Genomic DNA, 26,995 nt, shown 5'->3' with positions numbered 1-26,995 from the left:
TCATGCTCAGCTCCCTCCTTACCTACCTCTCACTGTCCCCATCTCTGACAACAAATTGGAAGCCATTTTACAGCCTCCGCACCTTTTTGTTATGTGACATGCAACGAGAGGAGGAACGCTTATGTTTCACTAGCATTGCCGAAGGTGAGAATACTTTGGATGTAAAGTTGAGTTCACGCTGAGTGAGGGAGACTTTCATTCTGCCCTGAATCCAGCACCTTCACTACCAGGCCCTGATACTGAATTCTTATTAGCTTTTCTCGTGTCATCATTTTTTAGAGGAAAAGGAGCAGATCAGGCATTTGACCTGTTCGGTTTAATTCATCCAAATATATTAAATGTGTGCAATGGTCTGGGTCACTTCCTTCTCAGTCCAAACATGCTTTACCCATTCTTTCCTTTTGACTGCACAAACCAAAAGCAGGACTGAAACTGCCCTGACGTTCAAAGCCCCAAATCGGAACCTGCCTCACAAGCTGTTCTCTGAACTCCAGGCAGAGGAGTTCAAGGAAAGAGGCACTTGCACCTTGTTCTCTTTTTCTGTCACTCTCAGCAGGAGGCAGTCGAAAAGTAGGGCACCGAGCAGTAGGACCACAAGGGAGTGGTGAGGTTGTCAGTATCAAGCAACAACTTTCCCACTACCAGCTCCTCCACCTGCGTGCCTGCGGTGGCTCTCGCACCCCTCCTGACAGACTCAGCCGCCCTATTTCCCACCCACCGTACCCTCCTGTCCAAGCAGGGCTGCTGGGGTAATGGAGTATTTGTGCAGCCCTCCGTTCAGCCCTCGTAGGCCCCATCCCTAGACTGATGAAGGGGGAAAAAAGTTTTCGTGGGGTGACACATAACAAATGGATTTTTGTTCAAGAAATCATTTTCGAGAGACTATTGACTCTAGGACCTTTGAATGCATCGACCCATTCTTAAAAGTCTCATCTTCTCTGGTACCCTGTACACTTGCCTTCCTTTCCACTGTCACAACCACTACACTTCATTTTCTCCTCCTTTCTTTTGCTGTTTCTTTTCTCTCTTTTTTTTTCCATTTTGACCCCGTAATCCCATCTTAACCTTCTAATCCTCTCTGCAGTTCCCTCTTCTTCCCCTGATCTCAGCTCCATATCATTCACAGGCTGCCACCCTGACAGGGGAGAAAGAACAGCAGATATTTACCAAAGTATTACCATAAAGATTAAAGCTAGCAAATACCATGGCTGGCTCCTTCCCTCCAGCCCCCGGCCTAATGAAAACCCTCTGCACTCTTTCCCTTTTCTTGGAGACAAAATGACAAAGCCCTATAATCTCTAAGGTGGAAGAAAAAGAAGACCTGAAAGTGATTAAAAGGATAGAAAAGAGAGCAGAAAGGGAAATAGAAGTGGGAATAATATTATTTAGCACTTCTGTAGGACCTGACTGCCGATATTACACTGACCTGCAGTATCTTGCGCTTTCCATGTGCTCGCTTTCTGTCTGTACTCACCTCTTATCCCTGACGCTTAGAGCATAAGCTCCCTAAAGGAGGATTCTCCTTTTCGTTCTCTGTGTGCTCAGAGCCCAGCGAAAAGGATTCATAGCCCTGGCTTGCAGGCACAGCCACAGCAAGAATAAGCAGACCTCAAGGCACTTTACAAGGGAGATGTCTATCACCAACCCCAGGCTTCAAGGAGGAAAACTAAAACCCAACAAGGTGGGGAGACTCACGAATGGACGTGATTAGGGAAGTGGCACTACCAGGAGGAGAGCTCGGACAACCCGACTGCTGTCTGTCCTGCTGCCTCACTGCAGCCAGGACATCAACAGAAGTGAATGAAGGGAGACCACCAGAGTCAGAGAGGGAAACTAAACAGAGAAGTAGGATGAATGAGAAGACAGACATGGAGAAAGAATGAGAAGGGAGAGATGAAAGGGAAGATGAGAAAGACAGGCAAAAAGTAGAAAAGAACCACGCTATGTGGGGTCAGAGAGTAGGGAAGGGCTTCTCCAGCACACGGAAACAGACTGCTTGGAGCAGGGCAAGGGAAGGATTTTTGTGACAGCAGGAGTGAAATGCATTGTCCGCTTTGAGGCTCAACCTTTTCAAAATATGACTCCGAAAAAATGTGGCACTATAAACCAGATAACTGTATGGCCAGGCAGGGGAGAAACATGCATGAAGTTCATACTTCTCCCTCACTCTGACATGTTCATCTTCTACTTGCTTCACCATCCACCCACATATGCAGAGACAAGGGGTACCATGCTGAGGCCACAGGATTTATTGGCAGAGCAGATGCCAGACTTGAGTCCCGCTATGCACAGAGCTTTACTACAGAGGTAAAATTACAAGGACTGCACAGAAGACAACTGTGCGCACAAAAGCTCAGCTCTGACCAACAGATTCTGACAGTTTTGGAAAACCAGTTTTTTCTGTGTATCAGGCTGACAACAACAACAAACAAGCAACCCCCACTTCAAAAAACCCAAACAAAACCAAAACCCCAAACCCAACCTGCCTGTCTTTTCCATAGATCTAGCCAATTCAAATAATTAGAAAGAGGAGCTTGACATAATTACAACTTTGTCTTTCTTCACATGTAAAATCTGCAGCAGTGTTTTTGCTGCTGGACTCCCCCATCCAAAGAAAGGGGCTATTCACTGCAGATAAAGCTGATCAGTAAATGGGTGGATGTCACCCTCTCGCTATGCAGTGAGAATCATGCACTTGCCTGGACTGCTTCCATCAAAAGATCTCAAAGCACTTGATGAATAGTTCATTAAAGCCTGGCAGCACCTTTGGGAGATGGGGAAGGAACAATGAACGATCACTGCAGTCATCACAGAAGGGCATCTCCCTTTAGACTTGAAAAGCGGAGCTTGTTAGCAGTGCACAGATGCACCACAAGACAGTTTAAGGAAGCTCTGAAGAATACCTCTTCCAGTTGGAAGTACGGAGGCAATTAAGTAGCTAACCAAAGTGAAATTTGGCCAGGAGACAATAAGGCAATCCTGCTTTTCCCTGGCACTATTTAACACCTTTCATACACAGAGCTCAAAGCACTTTTTGAAGGTGTTAAGTATCTTAGGAAAGGAAAATCTAGGGAGGGGGAACGGTGTGCCAAAAGCCATACTCAATGAGTCAGAAGCAGAGCAGAGAACAAGCCTGGGGTTTCCTAGGCTTGCCACCCCACATGTCATGCCATCTCCCCCATTATCTCTGTGCTCACTGCATCTAGCCACATTCGTATTTAAAACTTTTCACTGAGGAGGTGAGACTCATGCATCCAGCTGGCCAGTGTCTATCCCAGGTTATAAATCCACAGATAAAACTTTCAGCGCATCCTCACGGCAAACCACAGAATTCCCCATCAAGCATCATCTTTTCCTGCATCTCCACGTAAGGCACAGTATATGCTTAACAAACATCTGTTACCAACACACCGGCATTTCTGCTCGCAAAGCTCTTGGCTGAAGGATATTGTAAAGAGCAGAACCTGAGCCAAGCGCCGCTTAGGCTCTGCTCTGCAAGGTGCTCCGAGCCAAACTCTAGAGGTGTTCAGGGGCAGCAGCACAAACCGACTTCCTCAGCTTATAATGCGTCAGTTTCTGGGAACAGGGTGGGAGCAGGATGTACTGCTTTTCCAGAGATGAGGAGGATCCCAACTGGCTTTGTATTTTGATGGTCGTGGCGCAGAGGGGATCCTGCTACAGAAGCCTCTTTTGGACAAAGTTGGAGTGCACCTGGGGTCATGAAAATCTGTTTTCCCATGATGCCCCTGCCAGATAGACAAAAAAGGGCTGCCTGGCAGAGCTGCACTTTGTGTCAAACAGACTTGGTTGGGCAGGCTCCAAAGTGCTCCTCCTCCTTACTATTTAATTACTGTGAACAGAGGTTTTAAGAGAGAGAGATGCTATTTGAGACAAGGCTGGTTAGAGAGATAGCCAGGTCCTTGGAGTTAATAATTAATTACCAGGCATTCTCAGTCTTACGACATTAACTGCTTACCCTTTTAAATAGTAGTAAATTGGAGATACGTGTCTAATTAGAGAGTTGTAAAATGTTTTGGAGGATTGAACAGAGAGAACTTAAAGAGATGGAGTGGGAGGCAAACTGCTCTCTGGCAGGAATGGAGATGTGGGAAGGAGATGATGTTGTTACTATGAAAGACTGGTTTATTTTGTAATGCACCGGAGTCCTGGTTATCTGAAAGGTCTTCGGCTCTGCCTGGCTCCGCAGCTGCACGCTTCCAGAAGAGGGGAAGAAGGTTGCATACTGGACATACACAGGATTGCTTTCTTCCTAGAAGGTCAAAGAGAGACCTGGAAGTCTGCCGCTATTATCAATCGAGCAGATTTTATATTTCACGTCCTAGTAACAGGCATATCCCCATCCACTCCAAAGATTTTGGAAAGCATATCCCAACAGGCTGTACTAAACACATACTAGGTTGGAATTACTGCTAGAAGGAGATCAAAAACACTAGGGGCTCTTACTACAGAGACATACCTGGATGTTCTGTTCTTCGGAAACACAGACTTAGAATGCCAACTTTTAATTTAATTTAAATAGGGGGAAAATAATAGCAAATAAACTATTCACTGCTGGATTTGAGTTGAGTATCATGTGATCTCAGTCTTTGCTACCAGCACCTTATTAGAGCGTATTTCAGGTCAAAACCACACTAAGCAGTTTTCCTGTATTCTGTGCAAATGCTTTTCATTTGCACATTTGTACTCTCCAGTGGGCTCTCCTGGGAATTGAGGTCAATCACATGGTTTAAGAAGTTTGTTACAAGACAAAAGGATTTCTCGTTCCATATGAAATAACATAGCTCAAATAGAGTTCAACTGAAATAATGACAATGATCTAGTAAGTAACCAAGTAACAGGCAAGCCCCAAAGAGTTTGCTCTAAGGAAGTGCGTGTTAATATTCCTCCTTTTCTAGCTCTGATTTCTATGGCTACGTCTCATTCACCGGTGTCCATGTCTATTTCTTCCCATCTGAATACTTTTCCACCTACTTCCTCACCTGTAAAAAATAATTTAATGACCTTTGAAAGATACCGAAAAGAGTTTCTTTCGAACGGTGTGCAGAATGGCAGAGTTCTGGGGATGTTACTGTGTTCTGGCGCAGCAGGAAGATGGGTTTCACACAGGTTTTCGCAAAGGTGGCTTTGGTTTTCCTCTACTAAAAGATACTACTTAGTAGCTTCTATCTTCGTGAGACTAAACATTGGAGACAGTGTGTTCCTTGGGCAACATCTTTTGTATGATAAGATTATAAACAAAAAGACCGCTTATAATCAAAGATGGCTTGACACTTTTCAGAAGTGTTGGGTGCAAAGACGGTCCTGTCTGAATTCCTATCAGTATAATTACAATCTGCCTTCCCAAACTCCCTTTGCAGTTCCAACTGGATACTTTCTTATTCACCACTTCTTGTGTTAAACCTGCTGCTGTTTGCTGTTTAATAATTGCAGGGTTCCACCTCAGAGGCGACTGTGCTTGGGTGATGAGCAGAGCATAGCGACCCCTCCGCGGGTGCGTTCTTACATCATTACCGGATGTGATGCCTCACCTCAAAGATTCCAGGGAAGGCAATAAGACCGCTATAAGAAACAATGAATTTTAAGAAAAAAAAGTAGAGCATGACTCCGTAAAACAAGAGCACAAATGAGCATCGACTCAGTTTACGAATGACTGAGAAAAAGGCATTCTGCTGGGCTATCTGCTGTCTTAAGCAGGAGCACTGTCCAAGCACACAATGCCGGGTGATGCACGTTCTAGAAGGAATTATCTGAGTTACCTTGTTGGCTTCTAAATTAACTGTAATCATTCAGAAACGAAGATTCATGTATGGCAAACTCATTAAAATCGTCTGTTCAGAATGGGCAAAACTCCAAACATAAAGATAGGATGCACTGAGACAAAGAGAAAAAATTAGGCTAAGCACAGTACTGCATACAATGTCCCACATCAGGACACCCTATCTGCAAAAGATGCAATAGAAACGAAAGGGGTTCAGGGACAGGTGACAGCAATGAGTTAAGAGGCCTGGCAAAATTTCTGTTAAGAAAGGAGATTGAAAACACTGGGACTTTTTGCTTTAGCGAGGAAACAAATCAGGATGGATAGTATAGGGACATATAAAATGACGGAGAGTACAGCAAAGGCAAACACCCCGATAAAGCTAGGGAGCATGCCGTACAACTGAAACGCTACCCATTTGAGTCTGGATAGGATTTGCTGCTTTCCTACTATGTGCAACAATGTGTGGAACTCGCTGCCACAAGGTATTATCCAGGCCAAACGCTATCCCTAAAAGGAATGCAATACAGTTACGTGAACTGCAAGAATATCGATGGTCACTTTATACACGATGGGAAAACCCCTCCTGACAACCCCTTCCCCCCAACATCAGTGATATCAATCCTCTTGCTTCAGATGACAAGCAGGAAACAATCTGTCCAGGACACAGAAATTTCTCCTGTCAGCAAGTTATTTTGCATATTTGCCACTTAGGAGGGTTTTATATTTTCTTATATAATGCAAAATAAAAAATGCAGGATACTGATGTAAAAGGGTTCTGCTATCATCTGCTGCTTCTTAAATTCTTCTGTTTGTGAGGAAATTCATATATGCTAAACAAGATTCTGTTTGAAAAACACTCTTTCTTAAGGGTTTTTAAGTGTTCAGGCAAGAGAGAAAAGTGATCATCCTACCCGTTTTAACGAGCTCATGGAGGACCTGAAAAGAAATTTCCCTTTCAGATGGCTTGTGTCCCAGCCGCTAAAAATTCCCCCCTGTATCATGTCACCCCTAGTGACTCTGATCTTCACAAAATGCTGGAGCTGGCATTGACCCATCAGGGAATGCACTCATTCTCAGTAAACTTTTAGGGAACAGACAGCTTGTTTCAATAGATTTACAGTATCGGTCCCTGAAAGGACCTGCCACAGACATAGCTCCAAGATTTACAGGTCTGTCATCTCTATGACCCCACCTAGATCTTCCCAGTGAGTTGTTACACACTTTGTAACCACCTTTTTGGATATCCTGCTTTACTCCTTTCCAGAAAAGCAAGTAAGTACATCTAAACCCACAAAACACTTTGCATTGCTATCTGTAGGCTTCTCTTCTCAACTTTCTTGCCTCCTTTACAGAGATGCATGAGTAGTATAGGTTCCTCCTTTACCAGGATGCTCATTCTCCCGCCCAGAATCTCAATTTCACGGAGAGGGAAACTAAGGTACAAGCACTGATTTTGTCGGGAACACGAAAGAAGCTGAGCATTCCCTGCACACAGCTTCATTTTCACTGAACTGGGACTGCCAGCTCTGGCCTTTCTGGCCACAACTGAGAAGAGATGATCTCCTGCTTTTGCATTTCATTAGGAGACATGCATGCAATATCCTGGTCCAGCAGCCAGTTAGGTAGCACAGCTCTGAACAGGATCTACAAACTGGGGTTCCAGCCTGCAAAGATTCTGATCATCTGTGTCTGGCCACTAATTTGCTGAGACAAATCTCCTTTTGAGCCTCAGTTTCTCACACTTCAAAATGGGGAGACTACTAGTGACTTGTCTCAAAGGGAAAATTAATTAAAATACTTTGAGATTCAGAAATGGCAGGGACTACTAAGCTAAATAACCTCGAAGTAATTCCATGTGCTCTAGCATAGATCTGACAACAACTTATCTATGTATGCTTTTAATAGAGGTTAACATTTTCATTTTCTCTGAGCATATTTTAGGCTCCATCACATAAAAGCAAAGTCTACACGAGGCACCACCAAGCAGAATGCACAATCATTAATTTCTGCAAAGCAGCCTTGGTGTCTGTGAAAACACTCCAGGTAACTCAATAAATTAGAATAATAAACACAAAGGAAACCAGAGAACAAGCAAGGACAGGTCAGAAATCACAAACGGAGGCCGACAGCATAATATATGGTACAACGGCAGTCCAAACTGGGCCTCCGTGAGGCACTGGGGAGCCGCTGGGAGGCATGCATGAGGTGGAGGATATCCAAGTCTTGGTACTGTTCCCTATTACTCCTTGAATCTCATATGAGCAATTTTAATTTAAATATCACTGTGCATATGCCACCAGGGCCTCTCCCTGCAGTGCCTGTGGGGAGATCTTCAGCTGGCAAGCACAGCGCGGCCCCTGTAGCCAGAAACGCTCAGCGAAGGAACACTTGCTGATGCAAACACAAGCCCCAGCAGCAGCAAGCAGTGCCTAAGGCTGACATGGTGCTGCAGCAGGGGACGTCCAGCTGCTGTCAGCAGGATGGACCCTGGTGTCAGCTAGGGAGATGGGAAGGGCTTCATCTGCCCACAGGTGTTACACGCTACTCTCTGCCTGTGGGCAGAGAAGAGGGGAGAGGGGGGATGAACTAGCGTGCCTCTAAACATGTTGCTTTTGGCTCCTCTATGCAGTATGTATTGCTGCAGAAGCAAATCGACCCCAGAGGGAAGCAGGAGAAGGAACTTTTAGTCCTGGAAAAGCATATTACTTTCTTGTAGGAATGTTTGCTCACTCCTAACGCGCCTGTCTCCTGTGACAGTAGTGGCAGCCCCCCTGCAGCTCTCTCAACCTGGGGCTCCCCACACCAGCTTTGCCCCTGCACCCTCACACCCTTTCCACTGCTCCAGACCTATTTCTTTCCCCAGCACATCAGGCTTATGCATCTTCAGTGCTCACTTCTGCAGGTTCTCCTATTTCAGTCCCAAGCCTCTTCTGAACAGAAAGTACCGTTCACATAAAAATGACGAGGACAGGCAGAAAGAATTAGGTTGTGAGGAAACTTGTTCCATTTTCCATCTAGATCAAGACCTGAACCCACAGGAAACCTCCAGAGGTACTATCTGCTGCAAATGTACTGTGACATTTAAGAGACCTCCCGGCGAGTCCTGGGAGCAGAGGGATGGACTTCTAGGGGAAAGTTTTCTCTTTGCCACGCAAGGAGTTGATGCTATTTATAACGATTCCTGCTGTCCCCAACTGGGCATGAAGACAATCAGCATCTGTCCAGGCCCTCGGGGAGTCTACAGAACCAGAGATGTTGTATATGTATCTGTGCAGTGCCCGCTGCTACAGCATGAAAGCAGCAGGGTGGGTAGAGAGGAGCTGTGAAGGGCTCAGCCAGGGCTGGGGAGATGAGGGGCTGGGGAAGGGGGCTGAGAGAAAAGGGATGGTGCCAAAAGGGATGGGTTTTGCATGCGAGTGTCTGTTACTTGAGATCATACAGATGGTTTCTCTTTAGCTGCGGTTTTGAAAAGCCCCCTGCCTACTCTGCTGGAGGCCCTTTCCTGCCAGAGCCAAACCTGGAGCTCCCAGACGCAGGAGGAGAGCTCAAAGGTCTTTGAAAACAGAGAGTGCATTATGCTGGGGAACTAGGGACTGGAACTCTATACAGGTAGTATCACACACCTTTGCCTGCTTGTCCTGATAGGGCGAAGCCCAGGAGCAGCACTCTGACCTGGTCCTCCTGCCTGGCAACTGGATCCCCCATGGCCTGCCTCCACCACCACCCCTCTCTCTGCAAGCAGCCCCCCTTCCTCCCACCCTGTCCTGCACATCAGTCCCCTGGCTATAATTCCTCTGATTTGAAGAGGGGCCCTGCCCGTCTCCCCCCACTCCTGCTGCTCTCTCCCTGCTCACACAGAAGTTTCCTCTCCCTTTGCTTCCCCTCTCTGACACATCCAGGTTCCCCACAAGGGGAAACCCCCACGCTGCAAGGCCCCTCTGGGGCATTGGTCTCCGGCACCTCTCCCCCGCCCCAGCAGCAGCACAGTTTTCTTGCTCCATTAAGCCAGTAAATGAGGCTGGCTTAGCTCAGCACCGTGAGCCGGTGCTCTGAGCCCAGGATCTGTCTCGGCACATGAAGTAACACCGATGTGAACACAGGAGTGAAGGAGGGATTTGTGAGTTTGGCACCACGCTCTTCTACCCCCAGATACTGAGGAGAGCAGCTTCTTGAGACCAAATCAAGCAAGCTAATGTAGCCTGCAAATGTTTTGGGGCTTGGCCAGGTGACTGTGCTGCCTTCTTCGAGGCCATTCACCCTGCTCCAGGAGAAGATAAATCAATGCAAGGTAACATCTGCCAAGATATTGACTTTGGCTCTGCTCACGGACTGCCTGCACTTCAGAGATGGGTAATATTCAGCTTGATTATCTCTCACCGCCAAGAGGAAGTTTCTCTCTATGTTTAAAATCACTGGGATGAGCCAAGGAGGAATCGATCTGTGGGAGAGAAATGCTGACAAGAAAACATGAGTCAGAGACAGGATGAGAGTGGACAAAGGGTGAGCAATGGAGACAGCCTCTGGCAGCTTGCCTGGCCAGGTTAGCAGTGGCCTGGGTCACTACAGCCAGAGAAAGATTAAGATCAAACACATTCATCCAAGCTTAAGAGCAGGCCCCTGTACGCTCTTCCCCCTCTCCCCCAAATAGCTTTTCCTCTCTTAACTTGTTCCTCACCCTCCTAAAACATCCTTTCTCTACCCTCCCTTGCATCCTCACTGCACTGGAGTTTTCTGGTTGCTACATATGTCTCTGCAAGTCACCCAATTCACCACTTTAGGCATGACACTGAGTGGTCGCAAGGCTCGCTGCCTGCCCCGCTTTGTGTCTTATGTCACATGCCACCTCCCGGGTGGTGAAAAGCCCCAACAACACCCATGCACTGTACCACACCCACCTCTCAGGTAGACCCTGAGTCTCATGGGCTCATATCCCAAGGCACAAGATGACGTCACACCAGGGAAAGGTGACATTTCATTAGCAGAATGCTGACAAAGCCTCATGAGGTGAACATTCAGCAACATCATCAAACTTTCCCAGGTTAAAACACTGAGCCTGCAACTTGTTTTTCCTATCACACTTGTGGTAAAACATCTTCTAGGCCCTGTGGCCCTCCAAAGGCAGCAGATGAGAGAGAGATCTGAGTCCCTCTGAAAGAAAATCGGTTTTAGGGATAGTCTTGACACCGATTCCTACTTCTGTTTGCCAGATAGGTTAAGCGTCACATGCTTGGACTAGAGTGGCACTGACTACAGACTCCTTGGAGCGCACCACACTCCTGGGATGGAAGGGAGAAGGGCAGCCACAGCAGAAGAGATGGGTAAGGACCTTCTGGCCAGGTTCACTTGGCTCCTTGCTGAGGCACGTCTCTGAACGTTTCAGCTGTGTTTCCGCCTATGGTCCTGCCATTCTCTGAGCCTGAAGGCTGCACAGAATCGAGAAGCAGAGGTGGAATAGTCCCAAAGGAACCATCTAGTCTGTTCTTTTCTGTGAAGGATGGATCAGCTCTTCTTCGTCATTTGTGGCATCTGTCACTCCTCGTACACGTCTAGTCTGTCCTTAAAGCCCTCCAGTGATGGAGCTACACAGCCTCCCACGGCAATTTGATTCAATGTTTTGCTATCTTTACTGTTGCAGAGTTCTTACTGATATTCAGCCTGTCTCTCTTGCTGCAATCTTAAACCATTCCTCCTTGTCTTCTCCTGCAGAAGAGATCATTCCTTTTGCATCTTATGTACCTGTATGCTGTTATTTGTATCTCACGCTTAGTCCTCTCTTCTTTAGACCTAACAGCCCCATTTCCACCCATCTCTCCTCACTGACTATGCTGTCTAGACTTCCGATCATTCCCACTGCTCTCTTCTGGACTACATCCAACTGGTCCGCATCTCCCTAGAAACATAAAGTACCCCAAATAGACACAGGACTCTACTTCCGTGTATACGGTGATCACGAAGCAGGCAACGCTACCCCCGGAGCAGAGAGACAGCTAGAGCAGAGCACAACGTGGCAGCCAGTAAGACCCTGAATGATGCATGCCCTTCCTTCTTTCTTCTCTGGGAGTTGGATGCTGCTCCCACTTTTCCACTCCAGGTAGAAAAAAAAAAGGCATTTAAAAGGCTAACTGCTCTGACTACGTCCAAGGTCCTTGACCCACCTGGCCTGCGTTTAAGCACCACTTCCCAACTCAGGTAAGAAGAAAGCTGCACATGTTTCTCCACCTTGGGACACACTTTTCAAATGGATAGACCTGCATGCCTCTGACTCATCGCCAGTACTGGAGACCAGCCAGAAGCATAGAAAGGGAAGAAATGCCACCCTAAAGGCCAATGAATACGCATGAAGCGTGTTATGCAAGAACCCCTGTGGACCCCCTTGTCCGGATAAAAGTCCTACAGATGGCCCATCACTAAGCATGCAGTGGGGAGGATGTGTGGGTGGACAGATAATTTGATATTTAGCTGAAAGAACTAAAATGGGTTTAATGCAGTGCTAGAAAGACAGATTGCCTGCAGCACCTTCTGCTCCCGATTACGGATGCCAATCTCAGGTTTCCCTTAGGTGTAAAAGCAGCCAGGATGCGCGTGTTTTCACAACGGCTTCAGAGTCCCAGTCCCACAAAAAGGAAGTTCCACAGGAGGATAATAAAGGGTGACCAGCACTGAGGAACATCTCTGCTACAGCACCAGCAGCTGGCTTTAATTTTCTGTAGCATCTTAAAATTCCCTGCCAAACATGTGGGGCTGTCTCCAGAGCTCCCGGAAAGCCTCTCCTGCAACGGACAAATCTGGCTGAAACGATCCTAACTCATAAGCTAAAGACCTGCTGCTTCTCTTCAAGGTCAGAGAGGTCTGGCACTTTGAACACCGAAGACTTTCCATAACTTTGCACCACCACTGTCTTTTAAATGCATCTGCCGCCTTTGCCACCTGCACAAGAAAATCTCACGTCTGCACCCCAGCACTGATCTGTGTCACCCCACGTCAGCATCATGCAGGAATATCAAGCTTCTCACCCAAGAAAGAGCTACGACAGAGGGGGAAAAAGCCCCCAGCTGCCCCCTTCCAACTTCCAGCAGTAGAATCACAACACGCCAAGGAAGCACTGCAGCATGTTCCTCTGCTGACAGAAGCAAGGTGGCTTTCGCACCAGCCTGCAGCCTCAGCTCTTGCCTGTCAACCGCCTCATCAATGAATGGGCTCTACTTCCACTCTATTTCCAACTTGGGCTGCAACTGAAAGCAGGAGAAGCATATCACTGGGGTGCAACAGGCATCCAACTACATTCCTGCTAGGACGAGAAAGAGCTTTACGGGTGATGCAGTCCCCACTTCTTACTAGCCCTCCCACACACACCCCTTCCTATGAGCTCTCAAGACAAATAGGCACCGGGCATTCTGTGTAGGAACAGAAGATAAATACACTGGGAATACTCTGCAGGCCCAGCCTGAATACAAAGCGCTGATTGAGCGGCCATGCCCAACAAGAGAGCTCAGAGCCTGCTCTATCATCTACAGCGGAAGAGCCAGGGCACTGCAGTCACTCTGGTGCTCCCCTATCCTTCTCTGCTTTTCCCCCAGCCCCCCATTCTTGCTCCCAGGTCCAGAAGGGAGGGAAATTCAAAGGAGATTAGAGTTGAGCAAAGAGAGAGAAAGAAAAGGAAGAGGGGAAAGGGGATGGAGTCAGGAATAAGGACACGTGTTGGGGAGGGGTGAAGGATGAGGAGGAGATGGATTGAGACAGAGAGAGAAAGCAAAGGAGGGAGGGAGGAGATGGAGAAGGCAAGGAAGAGATGTGACAGACAACTTCATCGAACAAGGGGCAGTGTGCCAAGCAGAGAGAGCTGGGTGTGATTTGCAAGAGGGGAGACAGGAGAGAGAGAGATTTCAGCTCTGTCTCTCTGATGAACTTATCCATCCTTTCTCTCTCAGTGGACAAATCTCTGCAAACACACTCTCCCCTTTCCTTGCTGGCAAGAGACAGCCAAGGATGGCAGTGAAGGGAAGGCAGATGAGGTACAGCATGTGCACAACTCCAAGGCTTTGGGCACACTCCAGGTCTCAGCAGTAGGTATAACAACAACAGGCCCTAAGGAGTGGGTCTAGCTGGTGAAGGAGGTAGCTCCTTTTCTGTTCCTCATTAGGACGAGATCTCCTATTTCTGCTGCCCACATTTAGCACACTCGAAAGGATACTGACCCCATATGCTGCCCTGAACTGTTTACTGCCCAAAACCACGGCTGCTTTATGTAGCTTACAGGTGACAAAGGCAATCTGACTATGCATACTTTTTTATGCTTTCTGTCTTGGTTTTGTTGTTTTTTTTTTTTAATAAACGTGAGGCCAGTACTACCTGGAGCCTGCCCCTATCCATACCCCCCATCAACAAGTTGATCCATTTCAGACAACCACCATTAGTGGGAAAGTTGAGGGGGAAAGTCGCTACGAGGGGGCTGCATTTGCTTAGCTTCTTATCACAAAGCCCGTGGTTCACAGGCCCCGAAGTCAGCTATTCACAAGGTACTCGCTTGCGCGGGTAAGGCCTGTCTGAGCACACAGCCAGCACCCCCATCTCAGCCCCACCACACCCAGGACTGATTTCAATTAAATAGCAGCGCAATCCAAGAAACAGATAAATACGCCTGTGCGGGGGTATGGTGGGTGCGTGCCAGCAACTGTGCTGATGTGCGCGTCATTTTTCCATGATGTCTCAAAGGGCTGTGGAAAGCAGCTTGCTCCAGCCCCGATTGCCTCTCTGCGGTGCTGCCAGCCACACCGATGGTCGGTGGCACAGGGTAACTGGGTGGTGACAGCAGTGACAGGCTAGGGAAAGTTAGCCGGTGCATCTGAACGGGGTTACTTAAAAAGGAGTGATCTGCTGTGGCCGGGGTTGAGCACTGGGGTCGTGAGGTCCCTGTAGGTTCTGCTGCTCAGGGAGCAAAGAGGTGGTGGGAGATGTCCCCATGGCAGGGGAGAAGGGTGTGGGTGCCCAGTGAGCTGTAGGGCTCCGAGGTCCTCACCCCGCTGTCAGGAACGAGAGCCCCGCTGAGTGGGGGCAGCCAGGGTAAGTCTGCGGGGCCAGCCTGCGGAGCTGGAGGCAGGGGACAGAGTCTGCCTGAGAAATGGCAGGGGGCTGTGGAAGGACCATCCCTGTTCAACCAGCACGCTGAAGGCTAAGGCGGCAGCAGGCGGGAAAAGGGGGAAGGTGGGCTGCAGCAGTCCCTCCCCATCTTCTTCCAGCAGCTTAAAATCTCCCCTATCCTTTGACTCGAGGGGACTGCTAATAAACCTGCCTGCTCTGAAGGGACAAACAGGCCCCACTGAATCACAGCTCACGGGCCCCTGCTTATACGAGGAGGGGGGGCTCAAATGCCCCTTCCCCCACAAAGCCCCAGTAAACTACTGCCTCAGCTGGCATAGGCTCCCTGCTCTATAGCTGCAGGGAGGAAGACTACAGATCATATTATATTGTATTTGGCAGAAAGTGGACAACAATTTTTCAGGGAGTAATCACTCCCTGAATGCCACTTTTCTCCAGGCTCAGAGGACCCCCCAGAGCAGATGAGGGTTTCCTAACGTCCCTGTGCTACCCGCAGCACTCAGTGGGGTTGCTACCTTGTAGTGGTGGTGTTTTTCTCCCCTTTTGAGCATTTTCCAATTCCACTATGCTTATTTATGCCTGGTCCCCACTGTCACATGCTCTCCTTTCTGTTCCCTGACAAGATGAACACGGGGCCTGACTGTGGACAAATTCCTGCTGACTCCTGTTGGGAATCTGGGCTGGGGATGGGAATGGAGCTCACTCCGAAGGAGCTGGTGTGAAGGAGTCAGCTAGGCTTTGTCACTGTGGCTCCTCTCCTCCAAAGGAAAAGAAAGAGATAATGATGTTAGAACATTTTAACCTTTCTTTTTCTGAGCTTGATAGGCTTGGCCTGAGGCACCTTTCCTAGCAAAAACAGGCTGCTGTAAGATTGATTGGTTGGGTGCAGAGTTTAAAGGTAATTTTCTCTTGTCACATGCACATAAATTATTGTAGCTCAAGCTGCGATCAGCTCCACGTCTCACTTGTTCGACTGATTTTATGCCTGGGCTCTGATGAGGGGTTATAAGAACCATGTCCAGTGCTCCCCAAGCAGCACCCTATATAAATATATATCAAGAGCACTACAGGTGTACACACAAAGTTAGTGTCTGGGGGGGGGAGGAAGGGGCACGTGCTTGCAAATCTGTACAGCCAGGGATTTTCAGCTGCAGAAGTTGCAGCTAGAGCCTTGTTTGCTCAGCTATGAACCTGTTTAAAATGTTCTGTCCATGAACGTCAGGGCAAGGAAAACTCATCCACTCAGATTATTCACAAGGGGGAGAGAAAAAAAATGCACATGCACACACACAAAGGAAGCACAGCTGCAGCCAAAGTGAATTCATTTCTAACATTCATGAAAATATTCACAGAACACTTCAGTGCTATTTGCCTAAATTTTGCTGTTTGGAGTAAACACTTGAGCCAGCACAAGCTACATGTTCTAGGCACAATCAGGGATCAGCAGTGCCTGTTGGCTCCAAGATTCACACTATGTCCCCAAGTACATGTGGCCCCCCTACTTTAAGGCACAGACTCACAGTCTGCCGCTGCATAGTTCCTGACTCTTGGCCCTGTCACAGCCAAAACGACTTTGCAAGTACTCGCGGCCATCGCATTCCCCATCCACCGCAACCTTATGCAACAAAGGCACGCGCGCTCTGCCAAATTTAAACACAAAACCAATGGCAAACAATGGCAGCTCTGACACGTGCCTGGTCTGGGGGAGCAGACCCCTTTCCTCTCCTCTGCTTCCCCCTCCCTCTCCTCAACTCATCCCCTTCATTGGTTTCTTTCCCTGAGCGTCCTAAGCAGTTCACACAAGGGAAAATGCTACAGCACACACGGGAGACTCAGCTGAAGCCCTGAAGACAAGAGCTGTGTGCGTTGTCTCTTCCTCCTCCATAAATACAGCTGAGACGACGACTGGATAATTGGCTAAGTGCCTGTCAGCTTAATAACAGAGAGAGAGAGACACGGAGAGCGAGAGGGAGAGATTTGTATTTACTATTCAAAGTCATGGATGCTGCCTGCCAGTGGATTTCAACATGGGTTTTGTTTGCACAGCGAGGCACGAAAAGTGAACGGACGTGCAGCTCTGAGTCATGGTCTCCCTTGCCCAGCCTCCTGTGAGGGTGGACAACCAGCCTGAGATGGAGGGAGTGAGAAAGCAGACAGCTGAGGTAGCTGCCCGGTAGCAGGTACCGTCGGGTTCTCGGTTAGAGTATCCCTGGGCTCCTACACTGGAAAAGCACCATTGCCACCCCTGATGGGACACTGTTGTCCCTGATACACCACGCCATACAGTCACACCACATTAGGGGCAATGACAGTGGTGCATCTCCAGCATGGTCACCCTGACGTCCCTGAGAGGGGTGGCTGCAGTGGCTGTGTGAGTGGTGGCTGCACAGCTGTGTGACCACCCCTATTTCGTTTCACAGCTGCACAGCACAGGGGTTGGTGCGTGGGGAGCTGGAGCCCTGCTTGGCCTTTCCCTCCCCCTTGTAAAGCCAGTGCTCCTCTAGGAACCCACCTAGAGAGAGCACCTGTGAAGAGAAACCACTCGGGCATGTCTCGCCTCTCACAGGAGGGTGGGAGCGTGTGTGCGACGAACAAGCCTCCCTGCTTTTCAGAAGCTTTCCACTACTTCCCTCTGCCACAGCAATGCAAATTTCAGTGGCGAAAATGGTTCAGGTTGCTACTGGAAAGAGACGGTATTGGCCAGATCTACCGCAGTGTTAATCACTGAGCCTCGGAAGAGGAAGATGCAGTATCCTGCTTGCTTGCTGCTTTTTTCCGTCACAGCTGTAGCAACTGAGGCACAGTGAAGCAAAGGACACTTCCAGCATTAGTGATGGTTACCGAGGCCCAGGAGTCAGAAAAAGTCACAAGCAAGCAGTCTGTTATCCCGTCCATCGGGCAGTGCTGCCTCTCACCGATACAATGCTTGCAACTGTACGAAGTATACAAACATTTGTACAACTACTCACAAGAAAACACTTTCTGTTTTTAAACAGGAACAAACATAGGGAAGGACACATTTGCGCACGCACACGTGCAAGCACGCACCCTCCAAACCCCATGCAGATGTGTTATTGCAAAGTATCTGTTGAACTGCAGCCCAGTCTGAGCGGGCTCCATTCCATCAAGTGAGCTCTGGCTGAAAAAGCCCAACCCCAGTGAAATCGATAGAGCTGCGGCAGGGCTATTTCTCGTCTCTTTGCATGGGGCCGAGCACAGTGGGGGCACTCTGGGGTCACAGCCGGCCTCCCCCACACAACCAAGCTGCTCTTAATAAAAATCTGCAGGAATATACATGCATGGGGGAGATTGGCTGTTCAGATTATTTTGAAATAGCTGTTTTCTAGGCAGAGGTGAAACTCATCGTTATTAGTTCCCCATTACTTACCATAAAACCAGACATGTTAGATGTGCCTGAAGCCTGAAGCAAATGCTTTGGTGTCAGATTCAGCTGAAAATCACGTTCGTTTCTTCTTCAGCGAGAGAAGAGTAAAAGAAAACTCAGTAAATTCCTGACTTCACCTTTGTGCCCTCCATTGCACTTACTCTAGCAGAGCAGGAGTTCACACAAGCCAGAGTGAATTTTGATGGACAACAAAACTAGGTGTCTTCAATGAAAATGGCTATAGTCAGCCTCGCAGTAAGCCTGTTGAAGCCCCGCCACTGCATCAGCAGTGAGCTGTGGCCCCGCAGCTCTGTCAGAATCAGATGCCTGCAGGTTTGGATATAAAGGGCAGGTACATGTAATATATATTTTGAAAACTTATAGTTATGAGATGGCAAATTCCAGTAACTATGAGCTATTTTAAGACTAGGGCTTTCCTCGTGACCTGCTGGGGAGGGGAGCAGAGTGGAAAAGGTACCGACTCTAAGACACTCCAGGTAACATGTACTACTATATAAATTTTAATGCCAACTAAGTAGGAAAACATATGGTACTTAGCTGCAAACTGAAGTGTGTGTGCAGACTCAGGGGAGGAGGTTAAAGCCATACAGTCTGATACTGTCTCTCCTCCTCCATCTTTCTGAATGCAAATTATACATACAGTGTTATTAAACATACACAATTTCACCAAAGAAAGATTCTCATTTCCATTCCACCTTTGCTTGTGATGGGTTAGTCCCACTTTGCAGAAAACACAGTATCACAAAGGCCCCACTCACCACTGGGCACACCATATATATGTATATAGTGTGTATACGTGTGTGTGTATAAGGAGAGATGCTAATCACCAGCCTCTGACCATATACATATTGCAATTTCCTTTATCTTGTGTATGCACACACACTCACATATCTATATATGCATGTGTGCCTTCATATAATGGCACCATCTGCTGCCAGACCTGGAAGTTTTGCAACATCATCTGTTACTACATTTATACTTTTCCTTTTATGTATTTTTTTTTTTAAAGGAGAGTATCAGCAGAGTACAGCCCCTTTTGCACAGATCCCGACATACCTCTCGACACACGTACACTAGATTTGATAATGAAGGCTTTGCATATACCAAAGAAAAAGAAGAGTGTTTGGGTCTTGTAGTCAATACCAGCGCAGATGAGGACGTACTACAGAAGCCTCGTTTGTCGCATTTGCTGGGTTGTTGTGTGGCTGAGACGAAAGGCAACCCAAGCTAATGGATAGGTCGCGAGGCTGGGTGCGCCTGAGCCCTGCTGTGCGACCCTGGGCGAGTCCCCTCACCTCTGGGCGTCTCCTGCCCACCCCCGGCCTCTGCCCGTCCCGGCTAATAGCCCGCACGCCCTGCGGAAGAGGGGATCTCTCTTACTCTGTGCTCGTGTGGCACTTAATACAAAGGGTGCCTCAACTTGGTGGTGGCCTTTAAGTGCCACAACAATACTACGAATAATCAAGGTTACAATTTTATTGCCAAGGCTGTATTACTATGTAGCATTATAACTTTGAACATGCCTATTCTCATTTCTCGCAAAGGGCTCAGCTCAGTGCTCCCTGTTATAAATCATATGCTAATTATATATGTAATCTGAACAGCTTTTACTGTTCTTTTAAACTGACTGTATAGGGCATAAACTTTGTTGTGATGCTGTGTTGCTACTTTGCCTGAGGTGCCTTTGTCCTCTAGCATAGCTCCACATGTAGAATATCAGCAAAATACTGGGTGGCAAAGAACAGAGTTTGCATAAAACGCTTATATTGCAGGATTACACCAACAGCGCTACCATTACTGCTGGTAATTTGATTCTAGCCCATCCTTTGACACATGCAACTCAAACAAACTAAGTACCCATTAGGATGGAAGTTCCTAAACGTGCTATTATCCTGAAACTTCATATTATTTAAAAATACCTGGTAAAAATGGAAATTGCACACTCAGTTAAATGTTGGTTTTCATCAGTGCATCAGCATCAGATTGATTTAATTGTTGATGAAAAGTTGATGCTTGGAAAAACTCAAGAACAATGAGCCAAATTCTGGCCTTGGCGAGATCCCAGTTCTCCAGCGGGCTGAGCATCATCTGAGCAGCACTCAGCAGCTTAAGCCCTGTATGAGTCACCTGTACCTCTTTATTAGCAGTCACCGGGAATCTGCCCCAAAGACAAATGCGGTATTTCTGGCAGTGTCCTTGGGCTTTGGTGGATTTGTCCTGGTATAACTGAGTGGATGGGAACGGGGATGTGCCCCATTTTGCTTCCAGCTAGTGATGAGCTCCATTTCAGAAGTCATTAAAGACCAAATCTGCCCTTGTGCCAGGACTATTAAAAGCCCTGGGCAACCTGCAAGTCCCACTGACACCCTCAGAATAGTGCTTTAAAGGCACTTTGGGGTGAGCTGTTGTAATGGTTCCTGAGAGAGCTGATCTTTCCCCCTGACACACTGTACAGGTACCTGATCCCACAGCATGGACTCCATTGCCATTTTGCTTCTAACCCATCTCAAGGGCCAAACACAACACAGAGGCACAGTTCCCTCCCTCCCTAGCTTGCAGTAACTGCCCTTCGCCACTGCACATGTCCCACGTAGCCAACGTCCTCCTATTTCTCATCCCCTCCCTAGGCTGAAAGTGCGTAACAAAGCACAGGGTCCCTGCCTTTGCTCACCCAACACTTGCAGAGAAAATGAGGTGGGAGGGGATGCTGGCAGCAGGTAAACAGAAAGAGGATTTGGGGTTGGGGCTTGTTTTTCTCTTCCCGTTTTAATTAGTTTTGGGGGATATTTTGTGTGTTTGTTGTTTGGAGATTCTTTTTTTCTAACATCAAGCAGGGAAGTTGCATACAAAACCTGACAACCTCATGATTGTGATCGTGCAAGCAAAACATCGGCAGGAATTGTGGCACACAGTTCCCTCTCAATACTCAAAATAAGGTTCAGTTTCCTTCTTCACTTGCTGAAGACAGAGTTAAAAAATGAAACCTTAGTAAGTCTGACAGGCTTTCTGATAGACAGTGTCATCTTTGAAACATGCTGCTCTCTTTTCTTTCTAGTTGTAGCTGGCCAAACACCAGAAGCTCTGCTCAGCCTTCCTCACCTGTTGCAGCTTTCAGACCCCTCCTCCCTTTTCAGCCTTGCTCTAAGGAGCGGATCATTACCCTTTTCCCTGTGGATAGTCTATCACAAGCTATTTTTATTCTCTCTTTCTGCAATTCCCTAACTAACTTCCCCATGCCAAATACTCACTAAAAGTCATCAACCTTCAGCAAGGCCAACAAATGAATCAAATCTGCTGCCAGATCATTTAGAAGATGAGCCAGCATAAAGTTAGGAACATTTTTTAAAAGTCCATAACAAGGGAATATTTTAAATGCCACAGCTTTAAAAAGCCATACCCAAACTTCCCAGAATAATTCTGTTCTGAGTACAAGCTGTAGATGAAGCTCCAGAGGAGTGGCTTCCTTCAGGAACATTAGGGCTTATAATAAACTATTTTTCTCCACATCATAGAACAGTCCACCCACCCATTCTTCACCTACAAGTGTAACACTATATACAAATGTGTAAGGCCCCAAAGGAGAAGAATAATTCAGAATACCCTGTCCTCGGTGCTTTGCTGAATAATTTGCACCACAATTTACATGAACAAAATGTTTTTAGTTATATTGTCACTGTGTACATTGCTTTTAATTGTCTCCAACTGCATGTAATTTTTTCTCCCTCCTACATTTTCGTGACCCTTCAAGAGATAGGATGGAGCTAAGGGCACTGGTAAATCACCGCTGCACGCTCCCTCTTCCCTCTGAGGTAGATGCATAGCAAAGACAGGTGACGTGATCTCTGTATAGAAATCTCTTACCTATCTCTCTGTGGAGGTAAAGATCTGCTCTGAGCATAGATATAGATATAGATATAGATCATATAATGTTTTTTCCCCATCTAGCTCTTCCTCTCGCATTGTCACTAGTGGATCTATAGGCAGGAACAGTGAGATGCTGGGAATTTTTCAAACACAAGGCTGTTTTAAAGTGAGTTATGTTTTGGAGGGGCAGGGAAAACAGCGAGGGGGAAGCTAGCAAACCAATCCTTGCTTTAAAACTGAGGGAATGAAATGTCATCCTGCAGGACCCAAAGTGTACGGGACAGAGGGAAATCTCACCCCTTCCAGCCTTGTGTGGCAGAGTCCTGTCTCCCAGCACAGCCTGGCTTCTGCCTCTCCTCTGAATGAGGGACTGAAATGTCCCACAAACCTGGGATTGGTCCCAGGGAAAGGGAGGGGAGACAGCTGCTTTTCCTAGGAAACATGGAAAGCATATAGTTGGCCAGATCTGCTTAAAGAGCTTAGGAAGGCAGCTGAGGGAGGGAAAGCCTGCGCACCGGCCACAGTCACTTCTGACAGAAACGCAGCCTGCCAGGAACACCGTATTGCTCGGGGCAAGCAGTTACATGGCCGGGTGGTGTGCCGCTCCTGCGAACTGTGTCACTTGGCACGCATCTGGCTGACACAGCTGGATCACCTCACTCAGGTGTTTTATTTTGGTGCCTGACAGAACGTTGGCAAGCCACACACTCCACACGCAAACACCGAAACCACTCTGCCATGCAGCCCCGTTGAGCTTGCTGACGAACGCTTTACACGCAGCACATGCAGGCACCATTTCCACCATCCGCTCAGCCCTCTCTGCTGCAAATGCAGCTTTAGCACACAGAGTCTAGATAAACTCAAAAGCTCCAAGGTTAAGTGGGAAATAGAAATCCAGTGACCCCTGGCTGGGCAAGTGAGCTTAATGACTTGTCTTCTGCTGTGTGTACCAAACATATGCCAGCAAACATCTGCCTGAGCAGCCCCTCCAAAACAAATGATTGATGGAAGTGATTTGCCTTTAAAAATGGGATAAGTCAGCTGGGAGTCCTGCTAGAAAAGGGTTAATGGGATATATGAATTGCTAGTGAGTGGGAGGGAGAGGAGAGGAGCCGGGAGTTAGAGGCAACACCCCTTGTTAGGTGTTTACCATGTCGCATCTAAACCCCTTCCATCGCATATGCAAGGCAGATGAATTACTCTGTAAATCCTATTACTCCGTGTGGATAAATCTTACATGCGAGTTAACAAGTCTGGAGAGCTAGGGAATGGAAGCTGCTGAACGGATATTCCAGGATCAAAACAACCCAGCACACGGGAGCTGAGAGAAGTGATAGGCATACACACGCACACACACACACATCCCTCTTCTAGCATCCTTCTTCCCTGAACCCATCTTGCTAGCTCACATATCCCTCTATCATTAAATGGGAGGGATGCAGGACACAGGGGATCATGTAGCAGACCATTTGGTGACATCTAGCAGGATTTATTTCAGAGAAAGAGAAAGAAAACTTTGCTGCTGCTGTTAGCTTTGCTAGGGAATTGCTCCCTTGATGCTTCAGGGTTTGTGCACTATCAGCTCCTCATACAGATTACAGACTTATTTTAAATTACGTCCAGTAGTTTTATAGCCATAATACACAGTGTGTGCACACGCTCACACGCACAGAATTTTCCTTCAGTAGGGAAGTTACTGCAGGTAAGTTGAGCAAGGCAGAATTTGAAAAAGAAACCCACAGGAAAAAGACGACTGTGTTTCAGCTATTTGGGACGCTCCTAACTGAAAGCCCAAGTAGCCTCAGAACTACCTTTAGAAAACCTGCACAATGAATACAGAAACATAACACTCAATACTGCCTGTGAACAAGGCTTCATGTGCAAAGACACCCTCATCACCACCACTCAAACATGAAGGCACAGCATACACCCATTTATTTAGCCCTGCAAAGAAACCAACACCAACAGTGAACGAGATACAAGCTTCATAAATGTTGGAGCTCTTACACCATTTTTTCACCAGCCTTTTCAACTACTGTATCCATCTCCCCTCCGTTAGGGCAGAAAAATAAGTAAATAAAATTAAAAGCCAGAGTTTCCCAAAAGAACTTGCCCAAGAGTTCTGGCAGCACCAGGGATAAAGTTTTTGCATAGGTACAAAAAGAAGTATGGGAAGATCAATGGAACATCTGGCAAGCACAGCTGGATCCCTTTTCGATTTCTCTATTGATACTGCGGAGCTGGTGGAAAATGTACGTTCACGAGAGCTGGCTAACACAAACAGATCTTTCCCTACTGAAATTCTTTTGATCCAGAGCACTACACAGAGGAGAGTGGTAGCAAGAGGTTTTCAAAAGCTTTGCGATTTTTTTATATTAAAGCACAAACACACACAGAGCTTGTTTGTGGCAGCTGCTGCTACCGCAGTTCGAGAGGTAAAATAACACACACTCTCTCAGAGACATACACACACAAGTCTATATTGCATCACGTGTATATGTTGCATACATAGCAATATAGATACACACATAGAAAAGGAAAAGTTGGCAAAATGCCCTACCTGAGGATGGCTGTGTCCCCCTGCCTCACGGTGATGTTATCGGTACCTCGGGTAAAATCCACGCTGCGGACTGGCAGCCCTGTAGGGAGAAGGCAAAGCAATCTCAGTAGGACCAGCGGTAATTGTTTCCGATCAGGCTGAGCCCTTGCTACCATGGCTGGTCTCGTCGAGTTTCACTGCCTGTACTTGTCTCTCTCTCTGCGTGTGTATGTGGAAAGACAGATGTAGCAAGAAAAACAATAATAATAATATACAACTCTCGCTCTGATCGACAGCCCCAGAAAGGGGAGGTGATTTCACAGTCCTTCTTAGCTGCCACTTTCTCTTGCTTTTTTCAGTCTCTTGCTGGCTTCTTCCCCCCCTCCCTTTCTTTTTTTAAGGCTTTCCAAAAAAACTCTAAGCACAACCTTCAATTAAAAAAGGAAAAAAAAAAAAGAAAGAGAAAAAAAAAACAAGCGGAAAAAGTCAGGTAACAAAATAATTAAAAACCAATAATATTTAAATCGACCCGTTTGGAGTGATGGAGAGAGGTGAAAAAAAGGAAAAGGAACAAGACGGGTCCTGTGCCGCCGGGCTGCGCGAGTGGATGGTCCCGCTCCAGTGCGCGGCTGTGCAGCCTCCCAGCCCCGAGCTCCCTTCCTAACCCACTTTCCCAGGCGGAGCGAGGGAGGGAGGAGGGAGGGAGGGAGGAGAGGGAGCCTCACTCGTGAGACGGCAGCTCGGCACCGCGGCGGCGGCGAGCGCGGGAGGGGAGCGGCGCTTCCCGTCCCTCTCCCGGGGGCGCAGCCCGCCCCGCGGCCCCCGCGCCCCTCCCCGCCCTCGCCGGGGAGCGGGGCTGCCCCGGGCTGCCGGGGAAGGGGCCGGGCCGGGCCTTCGGGAGCCGGACCGCGGCTGGGAAGGGGAGGGAGGGGAGCTCTGCAGCAGGGAGAGGGGGCATGTGAAGGGAAGAGGGCCGGAGGGCAGAGGGTGGAAGCCCCGAGGGAGAGGGGGGCTGGAAAGGGGATGAGGGAGAGGCAGAGCGGGAAGAGGGTGGGAGAGGAAGAGGGGGCTGAAGAAAGAAGGATGGTGGAAAGAGGGAGAAGGGAAGTGCGAACGGGGAACTGGAAGCAGAGAGGAGAAGGCAGGAGCAGCCGGGAGAGGCTGAGCAGGAGGGAGGCACAGGGAGGATGGAGAAAGATACGGCCAATATTCACAAGAGAAAATACGGGGGGGGGGCAAAGAAGCTGTGGCCAAAAGTGCAAACAACTTGGCTTTGCGGCCTGAAGCCACAAGCTAGCTGATTTACAGAGCAGCATTCTTGGCAACTGCCTCTACAGCCTCAAACCTTGCTTTTTCCCCTCTCAGACTTCCCTCTCACCAGATAAACAGTTGTGCATCCCTCCCTCCGCCTCCTTCCCACCTCCCTCCACTCAGCCCTTCCCGCCCCCCACCTCCTTTCCCAGCCTTTGAGGGACGGACCGGAGACAATGCTGGTATTGAGCTGCCCGCAGCCTGAATACTCGGCCTGTCCTCCCCGATTGCCAGCGCCCGCAGCTGAGCCCCGAGCCCGGCAGCAGCGCTGCCCACCCGGGAACGCTCCCACAGCTCACATGCCATCACCGCCACCGTCGCAAGGGAAGGGAGATTAAATTAATGGAGAGGAATAAGCCGTATGTTCTACTGCTGATGCTTGCCTGCCATTCCCCCAGCCCGCTCTCCTCTGCTTGCCGGAGGGATGAGGAGAGCTGCTCCCGGGGATGTTTCGCCGGCGTAACCCTTCTGTGGCCAAAGCACGGCGGGACTGGGAGGGGGGATCAAAGAGGGAAGAGGGGGGTTGAGGGGGGTCCAGAGAAGCGGGTGCAAGAAAAGCTGAGGGGGACTCTGCTGCGAGTTGCTGTCCTGCACAGTCACAGTGCTCCTGGGTGCATGTGCAGGAGGGGAAAAAACAGGTCTTGTACGCTGCCTGCTTCACCTCTGCTCCTGGAGCCTCATGGGGATACAGTGGACCCAAACCGGAGGAACATAAGGAATGGCTCTGTATCATAGAAGGGATCAGATCAAAGGTCCCTCAACCCCGCGTCCTGTCTCTGAGCGCAGCCTAAAGCCAATGCCTAGGGCAGAGCACAAGCGCAAGGCAAGCGTGCAATGGTACTGCCCCAGAGCACTTCTCTAATTTCCTGTGATTTGTGGCTAAGGCACGTCCCCAGCTAGTAGCAGTGTCTTTGTAGTTAATAGCCCTCGATTGATTTTCTTCTTCTAGGAATGTGTCCAGTTGCTTTCTGAACCCCTAGAAACTGGCCCCTGTAGC

The 26,995-nt window shown here is 48.2% G+C and overlaps 1 protein-coding gene across 4 annotated transcripts in view; it reads right to left on the bottom strand.

Annotated features, from left to right (window-relative positions):
* LSAMP (limbic system associated membrane protein) overlaps positions 1-26,995 on the bottom strand; it is a 1,022,392-nt gene that overhangs the window by 290,332 nt on the left and 705,065 nt on the right. For 2 of the 4 annotated variants that reach the window (XM_075166906.1, XM_075166925.1), the window contains exon 2: positions 24,709-24,787. In XM_075166906.1, coding sequence (XP_075023007.1) covers positions 24,709-24,787 — 79 coding nt within the window. Of the gene's footprint in view, positions 1-24,708; positions 25,355-26,995 lie in introns of those variants that run through there. The other 2 variants (XM_075166915.1, XM_075166897.1) reach the window with 2 other exon arrangements.

The sequence above is a fragment of the Calonectris borealis genome, chromosome 1 (genome assembly GCF_964195595.1).
Source record: "Calonectris borealis chromosome 1, bCalBor7.hap1.2, whole genome shotgun sequence".
NCBI classification, from domain to species: Eukaryota; Metazoa; Chordata; class Aves; order Procellariiformes; family Procellariidae; genus Calonectris; species Calonectris borealis.
The sequence above is the reverse complement of the archived record's forward strand: the minus strand, read 5'-3'. Positions and strand labels throughout refer to the sequence as shown.